Raw genomic sequence first — 25,950 nt, 5'->3', positions numbered from 1 at the left:
CTGGTCCTTCTGCACATCAAGATGGGCCCTCAAGCCGTATCTTGCCTCACAATGCTCAGACTACTAAGTATCCAGCTGTCAAACCAGGGGTCAGCATTCAAGCCAAGCTACCATCACCTCTTCATGTTACTGATATGCTTCCTGATAACATTACTTCTGAATCACATCCTGCCATAGCAATGGACTTTCAACCTGTTCCTGGCTTAAACCCCCATGCAAATCCATACCTTCCCAGGCCACCATGTGCTGATGTGTCAGATCTAGCTAGATACATGGTTCGCCGTGAGCTCACAAGCACTGGCCTCACAAGCTTCGATGACCACCCTGAAAATTATAGAGGATGGAAGTCTACCTTTAAGGCTGCAATAAACGACCTGGGAATACCTCCTGGTGAAGAATTTGACATGTTAATAAAGTGGCTAGGCCCTCAGTCAAGAGAACGTGTGAAACGACTGAAAGCTGTTCATGTTGACAATCGATCTGCAGGCCTACATGCAGCTTGGGAACGCCTAGACCAGAGTTATGGTAGTCCGGAAGCTGTAGAAGATGCTCTGCTTAAAAGGTTGAAAGACTTTCCCAAGATATCTGGTAAGGATAATCAGAAATTTCAGGAACTGAGTGATCTTTTGCTTGAACTACAGCTTGCTAAGGCAGATCCTCACCTCCCAGGCCTTAGCTATCTTGACACTGCCCATGGTGTGAATCCAATTGCTGCAAAACTGCCATATGGAATACAGGAGAAGTGGGCAACCATGGGTGCAAAGTACAAGAAAGAGAAAAAGGTTTCTTTCCCACCATTCTTCTACTTCTGTGACTTCATCAAGAACATTGCAGAAACCAAGAATGATCCAAGCTTCTTTTTCAACGAGTCAAACATCTCAGGTTCAAATTTCGCTAAAGACAAATTTGCTTTGAATAAACCCAGGAGTCACAGGGGTCCCATGTCAGTTAAAAAGACTAATGTGCTACCTGATCCTGCTGATAACCCTGAAAGGAGCAGACAAGGAGATAAAACGGATAATCCCAATCACCAATGTCCAATTCATAAGAAACCACATGCTCTTAAGAACTGCCATGGGTTCCGGAAAAAGCCATTGCAAGAACGCAAAGAAATTTTAAAGAAACGTGGGATTTGCTTCAAGTGCTGTGCTTCAACAGAACATCTTGCAAAAGACTGTAAGGCTGAAATCAAATGCAAAGATTGTGGAAGCAACACCCATGTACAAGCACTCCATCCACTTCAGCATACCTCTTCCTCTGCAGATTCTGATCCTGCCACAAATCATGGCGGGGAGAATGCAAACCAGACAGCAGACTCTACTTTAATTTCTTCTACATGCACTGAGGTTTGTGGAGAAGATCTTTGTGACAGGTCTTGTGCAAAGATATGCCTAGTCAGAGTGTATCCCGAGGGACAGCCTGAAAGAGCCATGAAACTATATACAATTCTGGATGATCAGAGCAATCACTCACTTGCTAAGTCACAATTTTTTGATTACTTCAGAGTTAAAGGAGATTCCCTGCCATACACACTTGGCACATGTGGAGGTGTTTCAGAAGTGACAGGGAGAAGAGCTAATGGATTCATGATAGCTTCTCTTGATGGTACTATAGAACTGCCACTGCCTACCCTTGCTGAATGCAACCAGATTCCTTCCCACAGAGAAGAGATCCCTACACCTGAAGCTGCCTTTCATCATGCACATTTAAGAGCTGTCGCCAAACACTTACCACCACTTGATGAAAATGCAGAAATTCTTCTTTTGCTCGGCAGAGACATTCTAAGGGTGCATAAAGCACGCCAGCAAATAAATGGTTCCCATGATGCTCCGTATGCCCAGCGCCTTGATCTTGGCTGGGTTGTCATTGGAAATGTGTGTGTAAACAGAACGAAAAGAGCTACCAACATTTCTTCTTGCAAAACTTACATTCTACCTAATGGGCGCAAAACTCTTTTCGAACCATGTCCTTATCATTACAGTGTTAAGGAGAGATTCAACATCACCAGTGACAGTAAACCCATCTTCCATCACCAGGAAGATTGCATTGGTGACACAGTGTTCATTACAACTAGTAATGACGACAAACCAGCACTTGCCATTGAAGACAAAGAGTTTCTCAAGATCATGGATAAGGAATTCACTCAAAACCAAGAAAACAGTTGGGTAGCCCCTCTACCCTTTCGTACACCTAGAGAGAGATTGCCAAACAACCGTCAGCAAGCAGTTTCCAGATTTGCTTCATTAAAACGTTCCTTTGAAAAGAAACCAGAGATGAAGAAACATTTTGTAGCCTTTATCCAGAAGGTTTTAGAAAATGATCACGCTGAACCTGCTCCACCATTGAAGGAGGGAGAAGAATGCTGGTATCTTCCATCCTTTGGTGTGTACCACCCCCGCAAACCTAGTCAAATTAGAGTAGTATTTGACTCGAGTGCTCAATATGAAGGAGTCAGTTTGAACAATGTTCTTCTTACTGGGCCCAACTTGAACAACAGCCTTATAGGAGTGCTAATCCGATTCAGACAAGAGCCTATAGCAGTAATGGCTGACATCCAACAAATGTTTCACTGCTTCATTGTCCGTGAGCAGGACAGAAATTACCTTAGGTTCCTATGGCACAGAAACAATGACTTAAATGACAAGGTCATAGACTACCGCATGAAGGTGCATGTATTCGGGAACAGTCCTTCACCTTCAGTAGCAATCTACGGACTGAGAAGAACTGCCCAAGAAGGTGAACAAGAATATGGAACTGATGCTCGTCAATTTGTGGAGAAAAACTTCTATGTGGATGATGGACTTAAATCTTTTCCTACAGATGAAGAAGCCATTGACCTTCTACGAAGAGTTCAAGAAATGTTGTCTGTGGCCAACCTCAGACTCCACAAGATCATCTCCAACAGCAACAAGGTAATGAAGGCCTTCCACAAAGATGACTATGCTATTAACCTAAAGAATCTTGACTTAGGGTCTGAAGACCTTCCCATGCAGCGCAGTCTTGGCTTGCTTTGGGATATCAAGCAAGATACATTCACTTTTCAAGTATCAACCTGTGATAAGCCCTTTACCAAAAGGGGAGTCTTGTCAGTCGTCAATAGTATCTACGACCCTTTGGGATTTGTAGCTCCAGTGACAATCCGAGGAAAGTTTCTGTTGAGACAACTCACTTTGGAGAAGGTAGACTGGGACACTCCACTACCTGATAATAAGCTGAAAGCATGGGAAACATGGAAGAATTCCTTAAAGGCACTGCAAAATCTCCAAATCCCACGCTGCTACACATCCATCTCCCTAGCTTCTGCTAAAAGGAAAGAAATCCACATCTTTTCAGATGCGTCTGTTGAGGCGATTGCAGCTGTAGCCTACCTTCATCTTACTGGACTTGATAATAGACCTTCTGTGGGATTTCTCCTTGGTAAGACTAAGCTAACACCAAGGTCTGGACACACTGTTCCAAGGCTTGAACTCTGTGCAGCTGTGTTAGCTGTAGAAATGGCAGAAACCATTAAGAGTGAAATGGACACTGTGATTAATTCCTTTGACTTCTACACTGACAGCAAAGTTGTGCTCGGGTACATACACAACCAATCCAGACGGTTCTATGTGTATGTCAGCAACAGAGTAGAACGTATCCGAAGGTTTTCCACACCACAACAATGGCATTACATTTCAACCAATCAGAACCCAGCAGACCATGGCACTAGAGCATTACCAGCAAATAAACTTGCAAAGTCAAACTGGCTACTGCCTCCAGATTTCCTACATGATAAATCTGAGTCCAGCACTACTGATGTTTTCAACTTAGTAGATTCTGAAGTTGACAAGGAAATCAGACCTGAAAGTATCACTCTTTATACTACCATACATCAGAAGAAAACACTTGGATCACACCGCTTCCAGCGATTCTCCACATGGTCATCTATAACCCGTGTCATTGCACGCCTGAGACATATTGTTTGCTGCTTCAAGGGTAATTCTGGAATGCCACTTGAGTGCCGTGGTTGGCACATTTGTAAGAACCATCCCACCTTTGAAGAAATCTCTCATGCTGAAGAAATTATACTTCAATGTGTGCAACAGGAGAGCTACACAAAAGAGATCAACCTTATCATGGAAAACTGCAAGTTTCCCAAAAACAATCCTCTTCTAAAGTTAAATCCAATCATTGATGAACATGGGTTGTTACGTGTAGGAGGTCGGATTGGGAAAGCCAACCTTTTCAGCAAGGAGCAAAGTCCAGTCATTGTGCCTGGCAGTCACCATGTAGCTGTTCTTTTAGTTCGGCATTACCATGAACAAGTGAAGCACCAAGGCCGACAGTTCACTGAAGGTGTTGTCAGATCAGCAGGTTTGTGGATTACCGGCATGAAAAGATGCATTTCTTCAGTGCTTCACAAGTGTGTTAAGTGTCGTAGGTTGAGAGGAACTCACCATCATCAGCAAATGGCTGATCTCCCGATAGACAGACTGAGCACTGACCCACCTTTTACCTATGTCGGAGTGGATGTCTTTGGCCCATGGTCGGTCTGTGCACGCAAGACCCGTGGTGGCATGGCTAACAATAAACGATGGGCCGTACTGTTTACTTGCCTAAGTGTACGAGCTGTGCATATTGAGGTAATTGAGTCTATGGACTCCTCCTGTTTCATCAATGCTCTTCGAAGATTTTTCGCCATTAGAGGTCCTGCCAAGCAACTCAGGTCTGACTGTGGAACCAACTTTGTTGGAGCCTGCAAGGAACTACAACTGGATAATTTCTTGAAAAACAGTGGATGTTCATGGGTTTTTAACCCCCCTCACTCTTCCCACATGGGAGGTTCCTGGGAACGCATGATCGGAATTACAAGGCGAATCTTGAATTCCATGTTGTTAGACTCAGGACGACTTACCCACGAGACATTGACTACTCTACTAGCTGAAGTTTCTGCAATAATTAATGCAAGACCACTAGTACCCGTGTCCTCAGATCCAGATTCTCCAACAATATTAACTCCTGCAACACTTCTCACTCAGAAGGTTGGCAACATCCCACTACCACCCGTGAACTTGGACTGCTCTAACATTCACAGACGTCAGTGGAAGCAGGTTCAACATCTGGCAAATGTATTCTGGAGCCGTTGGAGGAAGGAATATCTGCATACTCTTCAGAGCCGCCATAAATGTCAAGAGACTAAGCCAAATCTTCAAGAAGGAGACCTTGTGCTACTGAGAGATAAAGACGTTTCTCGCAATGATTGGCCAACTGGACTTATTGTCAAAGCCATTCCCAGTGAAGATGGGAAGGTGAGGAAGGTCGAAGTCAAGATTACCAAAGGAGGTACAACTAAAATCTTCTTCAGACCTGTTACTGAGGTGGTGTTGCTACTACCTCATGAAGAACACTCTTCAGGTCAAGGCAAGACCTGAAACTCCTGGAAACTGTTTATCCCTTGGATTACAATTGTGAGTCAGATGAGGTTTGACATATTGTGGCCTCCCTGACTTGAAGATGGGTTGTGTTACAAGAACTTTGTCAAGAAAACCTACTGAGACTTACTCAAGCATGGTTGGCTATGTTTATTGCTGTTTGCTTTCTTTTACAGGTTTTTAAGGACAAGTTTGTTGAACTATGGACTTAACATTAGATTAATGTTGCTATAATATTAGTGAAATCTAAAGATTTCAGGCGGGGAGTGTTGTGTCCCACATACATGGACTTGTGTTATGATGTTCATCAGCTAAGTTTGGCTGTAGCTAGTTTGTTCCTCTCCCTTCCCTGTAGTTTTGTTCCACCCATGTAGCCACTCCTCCCATAGTCAGTATCTCTTCAGACAAGTATCTGTAAGCATGTGCTGCATCTTCTCTCTGTACCTGGTAAAGCTACTTCGTTTTGACCTATGGAATTTGTCACTAAGATCTACACTGCAAGATTAAACCTCTTCAAGATCTTCATCTGTGTCGTCCATTGAGTCGCCTATCTGTGGATACTGCCCTTATGTAAGTTATTGCCATTCCACTGGGACTTGGGACAGTCTAGGGATCAGTAATTACATAGCCACAGCAGCTGAAACAGAATATGCACGATGACAAATATAAAATATTTTACATTTATTGGAAGAACCCCTCCCTTCCTTTCATATTGCCGGGACAGAATCCGGCAGACTGGTGGAGGAGATAAAAAACAAAACACAGGCTGCTACTGATGATGTCACAGGGGAGGTGATCTCAGCTTGTGTGAGATTTCACATAGACCACGCCCCTGTGAGGGAGGGTAGCTGATGACAAACACACCCATGAGCTAAAACCTGCCACCTGTATAACCCTAGTTATGAAAAGAAAAGGGTGAAAAGCATGCACTGAAATGCTCATAGGCTTGAAAGAGTGTTTATTTATCTTTGTATGTGTCAGAGTGGTGCAACTAAATATTTTGAATTAAAAAAATGTTTGTTTTGGGTCCGCTTTAAATGCTGCTTACCTGCACTGTGGGTGGCCGAAGGGGAGTACAACAGCTAATCTGCAGGCAGATTCCCAGGTTACCGTATGGCAGGAGGGGTCCGATGGAGAATGCTGCTGGAGCGATCAGAGACCTGGGGGAGAGCAGCGCTGGATGGATGGCTGGCACAATCATAGCAGAAGCGCTCCCCGAAAGCATAATCTCGCATTTGGCTGTGCAGAATCATAGAGGAGCAATTTAGTAAGTTTGTGACTCGCATATAGGCCAATGGGGTGACTTTTCATTTTTTTGTGCTGAAAAATTCAGCCTATATACGAGTATATACGGTAAACCTCTGGTCCTCAAGTGGTTAAAGAACAACTATCAAAGAATCTGCTCTCCTGTAAACCCCACATACCTATAGAGCTTTTAGCAAGCAACAATACAACGCTTTTCAGAGGTCTCTCAGCACAGCCTGTGTGAAAAAATGCCTTTGCATCAGTCTATTCTTAACACTAATACTTATTTAAAATAAATACCTACACCAAAACCTGTTGGCAGCACCTGTTTGCATCACTGAGCCCCCCAGCAATAATTTGGATGCCCCCCTGGGCCCCCTCAGGGCCATTTTGGGGGGCAGGAGGAGTGGCAGCATGAGGGGAGAGTGTGGCCCCACACCGGTGGGGAGGAGAGACAGTCCCCCCCTCCCTCGCCTCAGGCTCTCCCCTCAGTGCTCTCCTCCAGCATCAATCATTAGTGGCAGCAGGTGGTGGACAGGAATACATACCTCCATCCACTGTGGAGATCCAATCTCTAAGTGCCTCATGCTACTTCCTGTTTAAACAGGAAGTAGCATCAGACACTTAGAGAGTGGAACCTCTGGCGTGTGGAATGCATGAAGGTATGTGTTCCTTCCCGCCACCTGCTGACACTGATTGATGCTGGAGGGGAGCATTGAGGGGAGAGACTGAGGTGAGGGAGGGGGGGACTGTCTCCCCTCCCCACCAGTGTGTGGCTACACTCTCCCCTCATGCTGCCACTCCTCCTGCCCCCCAAAATGGCCCTGAGCGGGCCCCAGAGGATCCCCGGGCCACCTGTGGGTGCAGGGGCTGCTGCCCCTATTGTTAAACCAGTGCCTGTTGGTATTTAAAATGGCCTTTTATCGCATAAGGTATTTTACAGACATAAAAATATTTACCACACATAGCTACCAGAATTGAGGCCAATGTGTTGGAATCAGCAGGTAAATCTTTTTCTAACACCTTTCTCTCCAGCTATCACATGCGGGGCCCCAGAAGCTGGATGGTGGGGGTGCCGGAGACAGTCACTGTTGAGGCTGTTGGACATGGAGAGAGTTTCCCAGTTCAGGTCTCACTGCTCAGTTATCCAGATAAGAAGATGACCTACGACTCTCAGCAGCTCCAGCTGTCCCCCAGTAACCGGCATCGAGGATCCACCAGCCTGCTGGTGAGTTCTTATGAGCTTCAGAACAAATTTAGTAGAATTTTGTATTGATTCTCTCATTTTGCCATATTGAGAATTCTTGTAAAAAACAATTGCAACTGCACAGATACATTTTGTGATTTTTTTTAATTTATTTTTTTTAGGCAAATAAATGCCTCTTTTTTTGCTATTTTAGCCAGTCATAATTGCAGAATGTCAAATGCTATGAAAGAGTTTTTGTGTTTGTCGGCAAAATGTAGTTGGTAAACTGGAATTTTAATCCATTGTGATCTTAAATTAATCAGAATAGACCCAATGCTGCTTCTCCCTGTCTTTCCACCTCCATAGTCAGAATCAGAATCAGGTTTATTTCGCCAAGTGCAGAGGATAGTACATGGAATTATTTGGCATAATACAATACATGCTGCGTTTCCCTGTGCCCTGAGAAAATAATTTTTCAATTTTGGTATATCTAGCATGTCTATATTGCCATAAGTTGGCACTGATGCTAATGTGGCCCTCCATTGGGCTGTTAGATGTCCAAAGGGATCAAAATGCAGAAGATATATAATATGCCACAACACCTGCACCAATAGGCCTGTCAGCAGCTGAATGGATAGCAGTATCCAGAGAAACCATAACCAAGGATTGAGCTTCATCCCAAGCAGTAGCTGATACCCCATTTTACATGAGAAATCTATTCCTTTTCTCAAACGGATCATTAAGGGGCTCTGTATGGCTGATATTATGGTAAAACCCCTCCCACAGTGTGATGTCAGGACTAAAGTTCTGACATCACACTGTGGGAGCCTTGTTGCATTGTGGGAAATAACAGCTGTTTACAGCTCTTTCCAACTGTCAAAAAAGCAAGCAGCAACTCCTTCCACTGACATCACCTGCCAGCAGTAAAAATGTCACCATGTGATAAATGTCAGAATGCAAATCGTAGAGAGGAAAGATTTTACAATGGGCAAACACTGACTAAATCATTTATACATAATTATTGTAAAAATGTAGTACTTATTTATTACATTATTTTCACTGGAGTTCCTCTTTAAGTACCCGCCCCAAAAGTATTATGAATCCACCGCTTCTTGTACTATAGGACTGCATTGATTCTAGGGACCAATAAAACAGAAGAGAAGTCAGCAACCCAGAACCATAGGAGGAAGTGCACGAACAAGACAGGTGACAAACAAAAGAGTCTTGTCCCTTTTTTAGGGAAGGGGAAAAGAGACTGCAACATGTTAGAAGAAGGAGAGGGGGACGGGGCTCCTCCAAAAAACTGAAGGATCAAGTAAAGAAGGACCCTCTACGGAGATAGCCCCAAGGGAAATCTTTAATGTAAAGGATACCCGAACTGAAATGTGACATAATGAGATAGACATGTGTATGTACAGTGCCTAGCACACAAATAACTAGGCTGTGTTCTTTTTTTCTTTCTCTATCTGGAAGAGTTAAATATCAGGTATGTAAGTGGCTGACTCAGTCCTGACTCAGACAGGAAGTGACTACAGTGTGACCATCACTGATTAGAAATTCCCCTTTTTATCTCTTTCTTGCTCTCAGAAGCCATTTTCTGCTAGGAAAGTATTTTATAGGTGGAATTTCTTATCAGGGAGGGTCACACTGTAGTCACTTCCTGTCTGAGTTGGGACTGAGTCAGTCACTTACATACCTGATATTTAACTCTTTCAGGCACAGAAAGAAAAAAAGGAACACAGCATAGGTATTTGTGTGCTAGGCACTGTACATACACATGTCTATCTCATTATGTCACATGTCAGTTGAGGTATCCTTTAAGTGATAGGATGCTCACTAATCCTGAAATATCACTTTTGAATAAAGGCCTAAAATTTGCCCCTACATCTAAAATGAATAAATTCAGTGCATATATTGATTTGAAAAGATTTATGAGACAATTGTGTTTGAAACAAAAAAATTCTCAAGGACCCTCAGAATAGAGTTTCCAATGTAGGGGAAAGTGAGGAAGATGCTACCTATTTTCACCACTCAGAATTAAAACCCAAATCCACTTTTTTCTACATCTGAAATTATATAGCAAATCCATGTCTGCTTTGGAAGTCACGGTAACGAGAGAAATGAGAAGATTGAATATCCAGAAGAATCATGAAGATCATTTAAGTAAAGCAGAACGCAATGCTATGAAATCATTAAGGAAGGACTACTATTTTCATTCGTCCAGCTAACAAGGAGAGGGGGGGGGGGGGGGGGGGTCAATCTATAGAATGTGGATCAATAAAAGGAAGAGGCCAGCAGACATTTGAAATATGTGAATACCTACAAATTATTGAGGAGTGATCCAACTGCAGACTTTTTGAGAAAATTGGAAGTATTATTAGATGAAGGGAAGGAATCGGGAATATTGTCTATTCAAGAATATAACGTTTTGTTGACTGATAAACCCACACTGCCAGTTTATTAACGCTTGCCTAAAGTGCATAAAAGGCTGGACAACCCTCCAGGCTGGCCTATCATATCTGGATTGGTTCTCTTAGTGCGAACCTTTCCAGGTATGTGGATGTTTTTTTACAAAAAAAAGTTTCCTTAACACCAGCATTGAAAGATACGGGTGATTTTTTAAAATTTGCTCAAGATGTGGACTGGCACATGGGCGACATATTATTTACAGTAGACATTAGTTCACTTTATATTGTTATTGAGCATGAGAAGGGAATGAATGGATGCTGCAAGATATTATCTCTCACGCAATGAGACCCTCAAGGACAAACAAATAACCTTCATCATAGAAGGCATGAGGTATATATTAAAACACAATTATTTTTATTTTGATCAGGAATATTATTTGCAGTGTACAGGGACTGCTATGGGCACAAGGTTTGCACCCGCTTTTGCTAATCTGTACATGGCCCACTGGGAAGAGCATGTTCTGTGCCAGTGGTCCACGTACCCCAGTGCGGATCTCGTACTGGGGCGTACATTTATTGATGAAGCTTTTTTATATGGAGGGTGGTGAGGCATCCCTGGAGCAATTCTTGTTGGATATTAATACAAACGACTATAATCTGTCCTTTACCGCAGACTACAGCGACACTGCAGTACATTGTCTGGATTCAATGGTTTATGTCAAGTCCAATGAGATTCATACTAAAACCTTCTTTAAGCCGATGGACTGCAATTGTTTCATCAATATAGACAGTTGCCATTTATTTAAGTGGCGTATTAATATACCTAAGGGCCAATTTGTTCGGCTCAAACATAACTGTTCTAAACCTGAGGACTTTTATGCTGAAGCAGAATTTTTGACGGATCTTTTTTTAGAGAAGGGCTATGAACCTGAACAACTAGAGCAAACCCTGACAAAATATGTGAAATTGAGAGGGATAACCTTCTAGTCAGAAAAGAAGGTTGAGATATATGGGACCAAAAATTCCCATCTTTATTGTTTGATTATTCTGAATATGCTAGTAAATTGAAGGGTATAATTAAGACGTTTTGGAACATTTTAAGGGAGGATGAGATTTTGAATGAAGTTATGGAAGAACATCCAAGAATATCAGAAGATCGTCCAATTTAGGGCAGATTATAGATCCTACTGTGCCCAAGCTGACTTTCAGGGGGAGGGGGGGGTAGATTCAGGAGGTGTGGTTCTTGCAGGATGTGTGCAGCGACAAATTGTGCAAGAGTTTTTTATGAAGTTAGGTCTCACTCCAATCGTGACATCTTTCCTATAAAATGGAATGTTTCTTGCTCTACGAGGGGGGTAATTTATGTAATTTTTTGCTCTTGTGGAAAACAATATGTTAGTAAAACTGAAAGGTCCCTGAGAGACTGATTGGGGGAACATGTATATAATATTAAAAGGGGGTTGTGAAGCATCCATTGTCTATGAATTTTAAAGAGCATCGCCAATGCTCGCTACAGGGTTCTTATTTTTGTGGGATGTAGAAAGTTGAGAGAAATTGGAGAGGTGGCGATTAGGTGAAACAATTGTCCAAAATAGAATCTTTATGGATATACCAACTGGATTCTATGACACCAAAGGGCCTCAATCATGATTTTGAAATGTTTGCATATTTAAAATGAAAATTTCTGCAGCACACTTTTCGTGTGATATATTGGGAGCTATAATTCAATAAGTGTTATCAACTTGTAAAATGACAGACTGATTTTATTGATCCTAAAGTATATGTTGGAGGAGAGCCAGATGTCCTGTGGAAGAATCCAACCACTGGTGCAATGCACTCTGGCATGGTAAATCCTGTTAAGTGAGACAAGTTGTTATTGTGCAGTACAGCTTTAAATGACTATGGCAACGGAGGCGGGGAGGGATGTCTGAATGGTGCTATAAAGCTGTAGGAAAGGGGCCAATGGATAGCTCTGAAGAAGAGAGGTGGACCCCTCGAAACAGTATCCAATATACTGCTTGAGTGACATCACTTTAACAGCCAGGACTGCCTACCCAATCAGCAGGCACTTCCGGGATCCAGGCTTTGCTACTCCCAGCCACGTGAGTCTCTTCCCGCTGTGACAACCGGCCGACTCCAGTGGGTGATCGAGATGCAGGTTTCCCTTTCGGCACATCATCCTCCCTGCAGGACGGGTAACGTACGCTCATATACCCAAGGTTCATCACCGCCCCCCCTGCCGCTATGCAGACTGTGCAAGCTAGGTGTATTGTCACTCACATCAGCACATCTCAATATTTTATGTGCATACATGTACTGGAGGGCTTGGACTCCGTTCTAAATGGAATCTATCATTGCTCCAATGCTGTTGTGACAACTGCTTATATGTAGGGTGCATTGCCACTATTATAAGTGTTCTTAGCATCACACGTACAACTATATTGGATGACCTTTGCCTATATTTTTATGATTCATAAGATAAGCTATATATGGATAATATGCTTAAGGGGTCAGCGATATTATAGCAGCTCTTCTACTGACCACATATGCTATTACTCCATTGTTATTGCCTGAGGAAGCGGGAACAAACCTGCAAAACGCATTGCATTCTCCCCCGGAGTATGTAAATAAACTTGTTTGATTTGACAAACACATTGGCAATATTTGGGTTTGCTTGTAGGAGGTAAGTCCACCACTGCCTTCCTTATGTTTTAAACTTTTTAGATACTTTTATCCTTTTGGCACCTCTGTATCCTTAATATACACCAGAAAGTTGAAACAGGAGAGTTTTTTTGCTGTTCTTAACATAGCTTGCTATCCAAAGGTGTTTACATCTGGCTATCTGAAAGGGGGAAAGGGGCATATTTGGCTATCCATAGGGGGAAGGGTGTACATCTGGCTAAATTGCATTTGTACATTTGGGTCAGCCCATGACCACGCCCACATTCTGATGTGTGGCCCCACCCATTTTTTCACAAGACTGTCCAGAGGAGGTTGCAAAAACTGTCTTTGTCTCTGGTCGCTGAAAACCCTAGCTAGGCCTCTGTGGGTGTGTGCTTCTTAAAGGGGACTACCAGATGCCACAATGAACCCCCCAGGGTATCATCGGCCCCCACTTCCTCCTGGGGCACCAGAGGTGGGGAAGAGCACCTTGTCCATAGATTGGATAAGGGCTCTGGGGAGAGGGGGAGGCTTGGCTGCCCCTCTCCTCCAGAGCCCCTCTATACCATGGACCAATTGGGCTGGTATAGCTCAGAGTGTGAAGCCTCATTTGACCAGGGCTCCGCATTCTGGGTATCCCAGCCTATATGGGTGACAAGGAGTTAAAGAGGCTCAGGAGGGGAGACACCACATCATTTTTGGGGGATTTCCCACACTCTGAACATATAAAAAATACATTTATATATATACATGATGATACATTATCTGTCATTTTTAAATACATACTACATATATACACACATTTAAATATATACTTTTTTTCCTATCATAACTTTAAAGAGAATCTGTACTCTAAAATTCTTACAAGAAAAAGCATACCATTCTATTCATTATGTTCTCCTGGACCCCTCTGTGCTGTTTCTGCCACTCTCTGCTGCAATCCTGGCTTGTAATTAACAGTTTTAGGCAGTGTTTACAAACAAACTAACCAGCTTGTGATAGGCTCACATAAGCAGAGTGTGTGAGTCATACAGAGCCTGCAGGGGGCCTGGAGAGGGTGTGTATAGCTTCTATCCAATCACAAGCAGCCCTGCACATTCCACACATTCCAGCCTGAGCCCGACAGAAGAAAGAAGATTAGATCATATAACAAAGATAATACAGCCACTGCGCAAGTAGGAAAGGCTGCAGTAAGCCAGACCACATTAGAACAGGCATAGGAACTTATAGGATAGAAGAAATAAGGATGAAAATTTTGTTACAGAGTCTCTTTAAAATCTATTTTCACCAAAACTGCAGGGTCTCCCCACTGTCCTCCTCAACATACCCTGCAAATTTGGTGGTTCTAGCTTGTACGGGGGCTTTGCTATTAACCACTTAAGTCAGCCGACATTAAAATTTCTTTAAAAATAACCATTAAAAAATCATTTTTCCAAAGTTCACTTTCTTTTTGGTGTCTATTTTTGCACATGATCCTCCTCTGCCATGCTACTGTCTGGGTTTTGGTACCCTTTTTACACCTTTTTTTAAAGAAATTGTGGCTGCAGAGATGCCCTGAATGTTTTTAAAGTTTGCCAGCTTATTAAATTCTATGGAGCTTGATGGTCAGTTCGCAAATTTTCATGGTAAACTTTGCGAACGTGTTCGCAAATGCAAAATTTTGAAGTTCAGCCATACTACTGATTTTCTTAGATTCTTTCTTTGTTTGCAACAAGTCATTCCAAGCTTTAGCAATGTGCATAAAACAGCAGTAATAACTAAGGAACACTAGTAGTTTTCTTTCATCGCCCACTGTCCTTGGTGTTTTCTCTCTGACAGCCTAAACTGCTTCTGTATCCTTTGGGTCCATTCAAATTTCATTGCCTGACACAAGTCTTCCTAGGATGATCTTTTTTGAAAAATAAACACTTATTTTTTTTCTCAACTTGATTTGATGTGCACACATTTTCTGAAAAATCTTAGAACTTCAATACGTTCTGGAAATGTCTTGGAACACAGGTGTCGAACTCCAGGCCTAGAGGGCCAGATCCATGCCAGTGTTTAGGATGGACTGAGAAAGAGAGGAATGTGCTCAATCTGATGGACAACATCTTTCCTGATGGAGACCCATCAATTAATTTGAGCTGTGTCAAAAATGTGTGAGGACCTCGGGCCTCGAAGGACCGGTTTGACATACTTGTCTTGGGATAACACAGCACATCATCTAGATAGACTGAGCAACATTCATCTCTCAGACCTTCCAGAGTCTCTGCCATGCACCTTTGGAATGCTGTTGCATTCATCAAGCCAAAAAGAATCCATCCATGAGCTACTAAATGCTGTCATGTGCCTTAATTCTTCGGAGATAAATTGATGGTAAGCACTTCTTTGATCCAAAATTGAGAACCTTGAGAATTCACTCAGATTATCTAGAAGATCTTGAACTCGTGGTAGGGGATGCCTATCTATCTGGTACAGTCTTCTTATTTAACTCCCTGAAGTCAGTGCACAGTCTCAAACTGCTATCCTTTTTCTAGACACATACTACAACTGAGGAGTAAGATGATTTTGACTTATATATAGTCTTTTACTTCCTGATATAAGGGTTTTGGTATGGAGTTAAAGGAACTCTGAACTGGTATCTTGTTTCTTAAATAAGCTGTACATTCAGATAAGGAATACACCCAATATCTCCCTCCTTGTTTGCTAAAATTTCCGACTCCTCAAATAGCATATGCCTAGCAAGCATTTGCTCTTCTTCAGTGAGATGCTGTAAACTTACTGGCAGATTCCATTTCTTGCCCTGGGAGCTTTGGGCATTTTCTTGCATCATGGATACTGAACTCTTACTTCTTTACTGTACCCCCAAAGTAGTGTTGGGCGAACAGTGTTCGCCACTGTTCGGGTTCTGCAGAACATCACCCTGTTCGGGTGATGTTCGCGTTCGGCCGAACACCTGATGGTGTTCGGCCTTTTAAGTTCGGGTTCGCCCCGAACTACTAAATGGCTGCCGAACAGGGCCGAACAGGGGCCCTGTTCGGCCGAATACTGCCCCCCTATGGGGTCGCAGGCGTAAGGGGGGAGCATGCCCCGATCGCGGGGGGGGTCGGAAATTCCCCCCACCCCCTCCGCTAGAGCTCCCCCCTCTGCCCGCTTCCCCATACAAAAGTTTAAGGAAGTAAAACAGTACCGGTGGTAGTGGGTGGCTGGCAGTGGGCGGCACTATGAAGTGAGTGACTGAGGAGGAGGAGTCCGGAGAGTGACGCGTTGAGGGAGGCCGGGCAGCGGGCGGTTCAGCAGTAGTACCGTACTACTGCTGAACCGCCCGCTGCCCGGCCTCCCTCAACGCGTCACTCTCCGGACTCCTCCTCCTCAGTCACTCACTTCATAGTGCCGCCCACTGCCAGCCACCCACTACCACCGGTACTGTTTTACTTCCTTAAACTTTTGTATGGGGAAGCGGGCAGAGCGCTAGCGGAGGGGGTGGGGGGAATTTCTGACCCCCCCCCCCCCCCCCCCCGCGATCGGGGCATGCTCCCCCCTTATGCCTGCGACCCCATAGGGCCCCCAAAAGCGGGATGTTCGGGGAGTTCGGGGTTCGGCCCGAACATGCCGAACATCGCGGCCATGTTCGGCGAACTTTCCCGAACCCGAACATCCAGGTGTTCGCCCAACACTACCCCAAAGTCCTTGATTGAATGTATACAGTATGCTTAGTGGTGTTCTGAACAGGAATCTCTATCTGTTCTGTTTGATCCCATGCATCTCCACAAGTAGATGACATAGCAGGACATTGACTGGGTAATAGAGATGTCGCGAACCTTTGGCTTTGGGTCCGTGGACCGTGGGCGCGAACTTTTGCAAAAGTCTGCGAACAGGCGGACCACCATAGACTTTAATGGCAGGCGAATGGCCGCCGATTTTAGCGGTCAATAGCTAAGCCCCCTTACATGCTGGAAACACCAAATTTGCAGGGTATGTGGAGGGGGACATTGACTACGAGGGGAAATAATTTTTTTCCAAAATACCTTATACTTTTTGAGAAAACTGATTTTAAAATTCTCCTTCTGACAGTGGGAAAATTAAATGCCCGCCGATTTTAGCGGTTAATAGCAAAGCCCCCTTAATTGCCAGAAACACCAAATTTGCAGGTTATGTGGAGGGAGACAGTGACTACAAGAGGGAAAAAAGTTTTTCAAAAAGACCTTACACTTTTTGAGAAAATCGATTTTAAAATTTCAAAGGAAAAAAGTACGCTTTTTTTTTTTTAAAGATTCTTTATATATACAAAAATTTTTATCTTACATACAAAAGACACATCTTATAGGGCTCGTTTCCACTATAGCGAATCCGCATGCGGGCACTGCACGCGGATTCGCATAGGCAATGTAAGTGGATGGGGCCGTTTCCACTTGTGCGGCTGCGGGAGCGTTTTTTGGGGCGGCAGAAATCTGCACGGCAGAGCCGTCAGATTTCGCGTGCAGAAGGAATGTGCGCGAATCGCCGCTAATGTATCTAATAGTGAAATCGCATGCGGGGTGACCATGCGTTTTTGCCGCGAAATCGCATGCGATTTCGCATAGGTATTAATGTTAATTTACACAGGCAGTGACATGGTTAAATTCGCATATACCTTACCTATGCGGAATCGCATGCAAAATCGCGGCAAAAACGCATGCGGAATCGCACCCGCATGCGATTTCGTCCGCGGTGGAATGCAGGCGATTCCGCAACGCACTAGTGGAAACGAGCCCTTACTCATCAATTCTTCAAATTTAACATATATATTTAATTCCATTAAAACCAAACAATTATTATTTAATCTTTAACCCTTCTACCCCTTAGAAGCTCTTTAATCCTAAATCCTTCTAAAGCTGGGTATGTCCATTCAACACCTTATTCCTAAATTTACTCCATTCTCCATTCTTCCTCTTCCCTCTCATCCCCTTTTTTCCTAACAATCTCCATTCGTCTTCCACCACCCAATTCCCCCCTCCCTTTTCCCTCTTTTCTCATTCATTCCTCACATTTGCATCTCCACTCACTTCTTCCATATACACTTGGTGGGGGAGAGAGGAATCAACGGGGCCTCAGGTACTCGGTTATAGTTTCTTTTCTCTTTCTTTTTTCCCTCTTTTCCTTATTACCTCAACTTCATTAGTCCCTCATGAATGCCTCTCGGAAGCCCCTCTTTACTCTTCCTGTTCATTAATGCTTATAATATTTTTATAATCTTCAGTTTCCATAAATTCTTCCCACTTCTCCCATGTCTGCTTGAACTGATTTTCCCTTCCTCTCTTTTCCTGCACTAGTTGTTCCATATTAAATATATGTGTTATCTCTCTCATCCATTTACCTAGTGTTGGGGTATGTGTAGTTTTCCACCATCTTGCTATTAATATTCTAGCTGCATTTATTAAGTGTTTTATCACAGATTTCATATATTTCTTTAAGCCTATTGAGTTAGCATGTAATAAAAAGAATCCTGGTGTAAGGCTTGGTGGTGTATTCTCCACAGTCAGCATGCAACGCATGAGCTGGCGTGGAGGAGGTACACACACCAGCACAAGGAAACAGGCTATCCCTAGTATAGTGGAGGGGAGGACTGACTCCAATAGGAGATTGTGGCGCACAGAGCCGGTGCAGATCTGACAGCCACAAACAATGCTTTCGTTATAACGTCTCAGCGCAAAGTAGCGCTGAGCGCATAAACCGGAACTGAGGAGATCAGGACAGGTAGACAGAATGAACGCTTGCTAGCTAGCGGCTACTTAGCGATAGCAAGCGTCCAAAACAAGACAGACTGGAATGAGGCAGCCAATGCGATTGCAGCGATGGCGTGCCTCACAAAGACAGGACAGGATAGTCAGGAAACAGCAGGATCAAGATAGATGAACGTAACACAGACAAATATACAATAAGTAAGTTTTCCTAGAGTATTACAATTACAGCTATCAATGAAACTATTTGTAACGTCTGACTAACATATGTATATATCGGCAATGAACCGATATATGACATAAGCAGGAACGCTGACTAGGACTGGAGTAATACAGGGAACAGGACTCAGAAGGATTCGCTATCTCTTCGCAGAGATGAACGCAATCCACAAACGGTAACAGAACAGGATTCAGAAGGATTCGTTATCTCTTCGCAGAGATGAACGCAATCCACAAACGGTAACAGGACAGGATTCAGAAGGATTCGTTATCTCCTCGCAGAGATGAACGCAATCCACAAACAGAACCAGGAGCAGGGTAACTACCTCAGCATGGGTGGTCACGGTACGCGCAACCTACCAAAACGTGCTGGAAAGCTGACTAACTGCACACAGGATATAAACAGTTCGTGTACGTATACATCAGCGACACTGATGTATCAACGTAACACAAATACAAGGAAAATAATAAACGTGCTGGTATGCATATATATTGGCAATGAACCAATATATGATGCAAAGACCAGCAAAGTATCTTTAGAACAAGAAACACGATCGAGGGCTGAAGCGACAGCAAGACAGGCTTAAACTGAAGCTATGAAAACCCAAGGAAACCCTGCAGGAAGCAGATCTTTATACTGAGGTCATCCAATGGGAGCAGACATGCAGATTCCCACACAGGTGAATGAGAATCAGTCACAAGCTGACAGCAGGGAAAGACAGACAAAGCTATGCAGCTTGCATGGAAAGACATCAGAACTGCCTGAGCTGCAGCACTACTACTTCCAGCAACACCTGCTGCAGCAGCGATCATTACACCTGGATCTTCTTTAAATGCGGTAAATGACAGTTCTCTTTCAGGGATTGTTGGGACCAGGATCTTGAACCATTTGATCAAAAAAAAGGCTTTAGTTCTTCACTGGATATAGTTTCTGGAATGTCTCTGATTTTGAGGTTCTGCATTCTGTCTCTATCTTCCATATCTACAAGTTTAAACTTTATGGGAGATCAGATGTCATCAGTATTGCTTTCTGCCGTGTCTACCAGGGGCATTTCTATGGTCCTTGCGGCAAAAAATGGGCGTGGCCATGAGGTGAGTGGGCGTGGCCATGGGTGGGGCCAAATTTACATGAACTTAACAGCGGTGTAAGCTACAGATAACAGGCCTGCCCATCGAAATATTGTCCTTTACTTAGATAATTTACAATCAGTATAGGCATAGATCAAGTTGAAAATAAACTGTGAAGATAAACAATTTCATCCATCCTACTCCTGAAAAATGTATTCAATTTTTTAGAACCTCCCAGTTTTATTTTCTGTTTTAAAAAGCTAAAAAAGTAAGTTTAATGCTATTGTCTCATATGATAAGGATTCAGCTTTTCCCATAGTCTCGCAGTTAGCAATCATGTGACCCCCAACAAGACAAATTCAGCAATCTTGAGGCCCCCAACAAATCATAAGGCTCCCAACAAGACAAATTCAGCAGTCATGAGGCACATAAATAGACAGCATTTCACATAAATAGGCAGAATGCCCCCTTAATATGGTAGCCCCCCAAGTTAGGTAGTGAGTGACAGAGACCCCCAGGTTAGCTAGTGAGTGACAGGCGCCTCCAGTTGGGTAGTGAGTGACAGGGACTGAATAGTGAGTGACAGGGAGCCCCTTTAGGGAGTGAGTGAGTGCCAGGGAGCCCCTTTAGGTAGTGAGTGAGTGCCAGGGAGCCCCTTTAGGAAGTGAGTGCGTGCCAGGGAGCCCCTTTAGGGAGTGAGTGAGTGCCAGGGAGCCCCTTTAGGGAGGGAGTGAGTGAGTGCCAGGGAGCCCCTTTAGGGAGTGAGTGAGTGCCAGGGAGCCCCTTTAGGGAGTGAGTGAGTGCCAGGGAGCCCCTTTAGGGAGTGAGTGAGTGCCAGGGAGCCCCTTTAGGGAGTGAGTGAGTGCCAGGGAGCCCCTTTAGGGAGTGAGTGCGTGCCAGGGAGCCCCTTTAGGAAGTGAGTGAGTGCCAGGGAGCCCCTTTAGGGAGTGAGTGAGTGCCAGGGAGCCCCTTTAGGAAGTGAGTGAGTGCCAAGGAGCCCCTTTAGGGAGTGAGTGAGTGCCAGGGAGCCCCTTTAGGCAGTGAGTGAGTGCCAGGGAGCCCCTTTAGGGAGTGAGTGAGTGCCAGGGAGCCCCTTTAGGGAGTGAGTGAGTGCCAGGGAGCCCCTTTAGGGAGTGAGTGAGTGAGTGCCAGGGAGCCCCTTTAGGGAGTGAGTGAGTGCCAGGGAGCCCCTTTAGGGAGTGAGTGAGTGCCAGGGAGCCCCTTTAGGCAGTGAGTGAGTGCCAGGGAGCCCCTTTAGGAAGTGAGTGAGTGCCAGGGAGCCCCTTTAGGAAGTGAGTGAGTGCCAGGGAGCCCCTTTAGGCAGTGAGTGAGTGCCAGGGAGCCCCTTTAGGGAGTGAGTGAGTGCCAGGGAGCCCCTTAAGGGAGTGAGTGAGTGCCAGGGAGCCCCTTTATGAAGTGAGTGAGTGCCAGGGAGCCCCTTTAGGAAGTGAGTGAGTGCCAGGGAGCCCCTTTAGGGAGTGAGTGAGTGCCAGGGAGCCCATTCAGGGAGTGAGTGAGTGACAGGGAGCCCCTTTAGGGAGTGAGTGAGTGCCAGGGAGCCCCTTTAGGGAGTGAGTGAGTGCCAGGGAGCCCCTTTAGGGAGTGAGTGAGTGCCAGGGAGCCCCTTTAGGAAGTGAGTGAGTGCCAGGGAGCCCCTTTAGGGAGTGAGTGAGTGCCAGGGAAGCCCTTTAGGGAGTGAGTGAGTGCCAGGGAGCCCCTTTAGGGAGTGAGTGAGTGCCAGAGAGCCCCTTTAGGAAATAAGTGAGTGCCAGGGAGCCCCTTTAGGAAGTGAGTGAGTGCCAGGGAGGCCCCCCTCTAGCCGCCGCTCCCCCCCCCCTTACCTTGCAGCAGACCTCAGGATCAGCGGCGACCCGACCAGTAAGAGCGGGCGCCGGACGCACCCGCTCGATATGCGGAAGTGATGTCACTTCCGCATATCAGTGCGGGCGCTGGGTCCTAGCGCCTGCACGATTGGTTGCCGGCTCGCCGCCTGATCCTGAGGTCTGAGAGACGCGGCGGCGGAGGCGGCGGCTGGAGAGAGCCGCTGAGATCCGTGGCACCCCAGAACAGATTGGGGGCACGTGCCATGCTAAAATAGTGCTAGCGACGCCCCTGGTGTCTACCATCTTATTATGCTCAAGTGTGAGTGCATTGATCCTATCTGCACAGGCAATCCTGTCTTCCATGTCTGATAGGGAAGACTGCACTGATCTGGAGACTGAGAGTGACACAAAGTCAGTAGATGTAGATTGCTTTAGGCTGGTTTCACAGTGGGATGTTAAAGTCCCACGTTACAGCAGCCAGTAACGCAGCCTAACTCACAACAAGGATAAATCAATGGGCTGTTCACAGTGCCCACGTTGCGTTACATAGTAACGCAGCACGTTTAAACAAAGTGCTGCATGCTGTACGTTATACTGGGCTAAGCCACGTTAGACTGTTTGCACATGCTCAGTAATGTTGGAGGAGGAGGTCTCCCTTCCTCCTCCTCCTCCGCAGCCAGCCACATGGCTAATTAATATTCACTGCACTGTGGTGACTCGTGGTAGGACTGTAGTGTTGTCCGGATCATGAACGAATCGTTCATTTGATCCGGAACTTTTTTCTGAGTCGAATCATCCGGATCATCACAATGAAAGATTCGGTTCACAGTGGATGTCTGTCTGGAAGAAACAGGAACATACAGAACATACAGTGCAGGGAAAGTCCTGTCCTGCTAGTCATTTCACCCAGTCTGCTTCCCTAGTAAAATGATTCAAATGATTTGGTTCAAAGATCCAGATCTTTTCAATGATCCGATTCAAATGATCCGAATCCTTAAAAAGATCCGGAATTCCTATCACTAACCTGGAGCGGCTGCTTTGAGAGCTGCATAACGCGGCTCAATCTGACGTCCAACTTCAACACTACCATACGTTGCGTTAGGGGCACGTTATGCGACCATAACGTCCCCTAAAACGCAACGTCTTGGTGGGAAAGTAGCCCTAGGGTAAGCAGCACTGATTTTATATTAGCTTGGGTGAGGGGTTGATCTGTTGTCTGGTATTCCTCTAGCGGGCAAGGAGAGGGCCCAGAGCAGTCGGAGGGAGGATCAAGGCCTACCTGTGCATCCTGCGTGGTGTGGTCAGACAGCTTCTGCTTTGATTTCACCGGGCTGCCCAGGGATGGAGAACCTTCCGGAGAAACAGTCTTGTCATCTAAGGCTAGCTGATCCACAGCTGCGGTGTTTTCCGAGCTGCTGCCTGTGGAATCCATAGTTGTGAGGTCTCCGTTTTTCTGGGTGGTGGTAGAGGAGGATCTGGCGCCATCTTGAGGCCTGCCTGCAGGGTGCGGATGGCGCTATGTGAAGTAATCTGTGAGCCTTTGCAGGCGCCCGCTCCTGCTTTTCCATTTTCGGGACATTTCTCCATCGGCTCATCCTACTCTGCAAGAGGGATCTGTGTGGCCATTGTCTGGCTGCTTAGGGCCGGCTTGTTTCGCCGCGGGTAGAGAGCTGGGGAATCAGGCGACAATCTGTGCAGGCCGCTTGCCACACCCCCAGGAAATGACAGTTCTAATGAAACAAAGCCCGCCGACTTTAGAGGTTAATAGCAAAGCCCCCTTATATGGTAGAAACACAAAATTTGCAGGATATGTTAAAAAGATAGTGGGAAAAAATATTCTTTTCCTATTTTTTAAAAATGTTAATTTTTTTATGTGCTGAGTGTGGGCAATAAAAAAAAAAATGGCATGGGGTCCCCCTACCAAGCATATTTAACCCCTTGTCTCCCATGCAGGCTGGGATAGCCAGAATGTGGAGCCCCGGCCGCATGGTCCATAATATGGGGGGGCTCTGGGGGTGAGATGCGGCCACGCCTTCCCCTTTCCCTGGAGTCCTTGTCCAATCCAACATTAACAAAATACTTTTTTTCATTGTTGCGTTTTAATTTCATTTAATTTTATGGAAATGAGTAAGGGATACATTGTACCCCACACCCATTTTTCCCGGGAGGGGGGAGGGCATCTGGGGTCCCCTACTTAAAGGGGACTCCCAGATGCCACCATGAACCCCCCCCCCCCCCAGGGAGTCGTCGCCACAATCTCCTCCTGGGGCACCGGAGGTGGGGAAGAGCCCCTTGTCCATGGATTGGACAAGGGCTCCAGGGGTGAGGGGAAGGCTTGGCCGCACCCCCTTTCCCCCAAAGCCCCCCATACCATGGACCATGCAAGCTGGTATAGCTTAGGGTGTGAAGCCCCACGCAGCCGGGGTTCCGCATTATAGTTATCCCAGCCTGCATGGGAGACAAGGGGTTAAATAGGCTTAGTAGGGGGGACGCCATGCCATTTTTGTTTATTTCCCACAGTCAGCACATTAAAAAGAATATACATTTTTAAAAACAGGAAAATAATATTTTTCCCACTATCTTTTTAACATATCCTAAAAAGTTTGTGTTTCTACCATGTAAGGGGGCTTTGTTATTAACCTCTAAAGTTGGCGTATTTCGTTTCATTAGAACTATCACTTACTGCATTTAAAAGTATACTTTTTTCTCAAAAAGTATAAGATCTTTTTTAAAAACTTTTTTTCCTGCTTGTAGTCACTGTCCCCCTCCACATAACCAGCAAATTTGGTGTTTCTGGCATTTAAGGGGGCTTTGCTATTAACCGCTAAAGTCGGCGGGGGTTTAATTTTCCCACGGTCAGAAGGAGAACTTTAAAATCGATTTTCTCAAAAGGTATTTTTGAAAAAAATGTTTTTCTCTTGTAGTCACTGTCCCCCTCCACATACTCTGCAAATTTGGTGTTTCTAGCATGTAAGGAGGCTTAGCTATTAACCGTCAAAGTTGTAGAATGCAAACTTTTTTCAAAAAATCTGCATCCTGCCGCGGACCCAAACAGCTGAAGTTTGCGCAAACTACCCACCGGGCGAATCATTGGGGCCATCTCTACTGGGTATTAGTGGCTCAAACAGCACTGTTTCGTCTTCAGGCCAGTAATGAATATTACACAGAATCTCACATGATTTCCTTTCCAGAACCTGCTTTGGCTACCCATATAAATACTACGTACCAACTCATTATCTTTGCTCGTGGATGACAATAAGAGACCCACCAAAGCATCTGCAACATTTTCTTACTTGCAATGCCTCACCTAATAGTATTGTAACTTTGCTTTGATCACAGTTACAACTGTCAGCATTTTATTAATCAATTCTTGGATTGCATTAAACCCAATTATTGGGGTGAACGAGCAGTGTTGGCCAACTAGCATGGGTACAAACATAGTTACCTGTTTCCCATTATTCTCAATTTTTAGTCCAAAAATTCTCAGTTTTTAGTCCAAACTACAAGTAAGCAAGCATTTTTTTTCCTATGTGCCTGGCTTATTTTCTTCTGTCCCAATTCTTTGGTGGGTGAGGTATTTCACTGAGTTCTGAAACTTGTCTTGAGAACTGGTCACCGGCTGTCCCTCAACTGTGACCATTCCTCATTTCATGAGAACCTTGTTTTTGTTTCATGCAGCCACGTGCACTGTGACCTTCCTGACCACATTTAAAGAGAACCTGAGGCGGTTTGTGGGGGGGCAGATGGGACACAGAGAACAATGGAGTTGATAGCATGTTAAAAAACTCAGCAGGGGTGCTACTAGGTGTGAGCTCCAGTGAATTAACGCAAATTTGCGCAGCCCTGGTAAATCTAGTGTTAAAGAGAACCTGAGGCGGTTTGTGGGGGGGCAGATGGGACACAGAGGTCCCCACATCCCTGCTTTCTGACACCCCCCCCCCACACTGCCGTGATATGACCCCCCCCCCCCCCCCCCCGAAATGAAAGACATTATTTGTCGCTATCTCTGAGGTAAACATGGTGGAGAGGGATTCCTTGCTCAAAACGCCCACCAGGGGCGTTCCTGCAGGCTTTCTCTCTCCCTAGCTATGCCACCTGCCGCTCCCCCAATGTCTTCTTCCAGCGTCGTGACCCAGAGGTCACGAAAGTGAAAGTGGGCCAGTCTGGCCCACTGGAGCGGTGTAAAGCGGCGTTTTTGGTGGCTACCTGATCCGCCCAGCCGCCCAGATCAGG

General features: G+C 45.1%; 1 protein-coding gene across 2 annotated transcripts in view; it reads left to right on the top strand.

The window, feature by feature from the left end:
- The window catches only part of LOC137527944 (uncharacterized), a 96,490-nt gene that overhangs the window by 18,222 nt on the left and 52,318 nt on the right, over window positions 1–25,950 (top strand). Inside the window, exons 1-2 of one of the 2 annotated variants that reach the window (XM_068249061.1) lie at window positions 5,896–5,978; window positions 7,689–7,881. In XM_068249061.1, the coding sequence (XP_068105162.1) occupies window positions 7,696–7,881 (186 nt within the window). In that variant the 5' untranslated portion in view covers window positions 5,896–5,978; window positions 7,689–7,695. Of the gene's footprint in view, window positions 1–5,895; window positions 5,979–7,688; window positions 7,882–25,950 lie in introns of those variants that run through there. The other variant, XM_068249060.1, reaches the window with a different exon arrangement.

Source organism: Hyperolius riggenbachi, chromosome 8, assembly GCF_040937935.1.
Source record: "Hyperolius riggenbachi isolate aHypRig1 chromosome 8, aHypRig1.pri, whole genome shotgun sequence".
NCBI classification, from domain to species: domain Eukaryota; kingdom Metazoa; phylum Chordata; class Amphibia; order Anura; family Hyperoliidae; genus Hyperolius; species Hyperolius riggenbachi.
The sequence above is the reverse complement of the archived record's forward strand: the minus strand, read 5'-3'. Positions and strand labels throughout refer to the sequence as shown.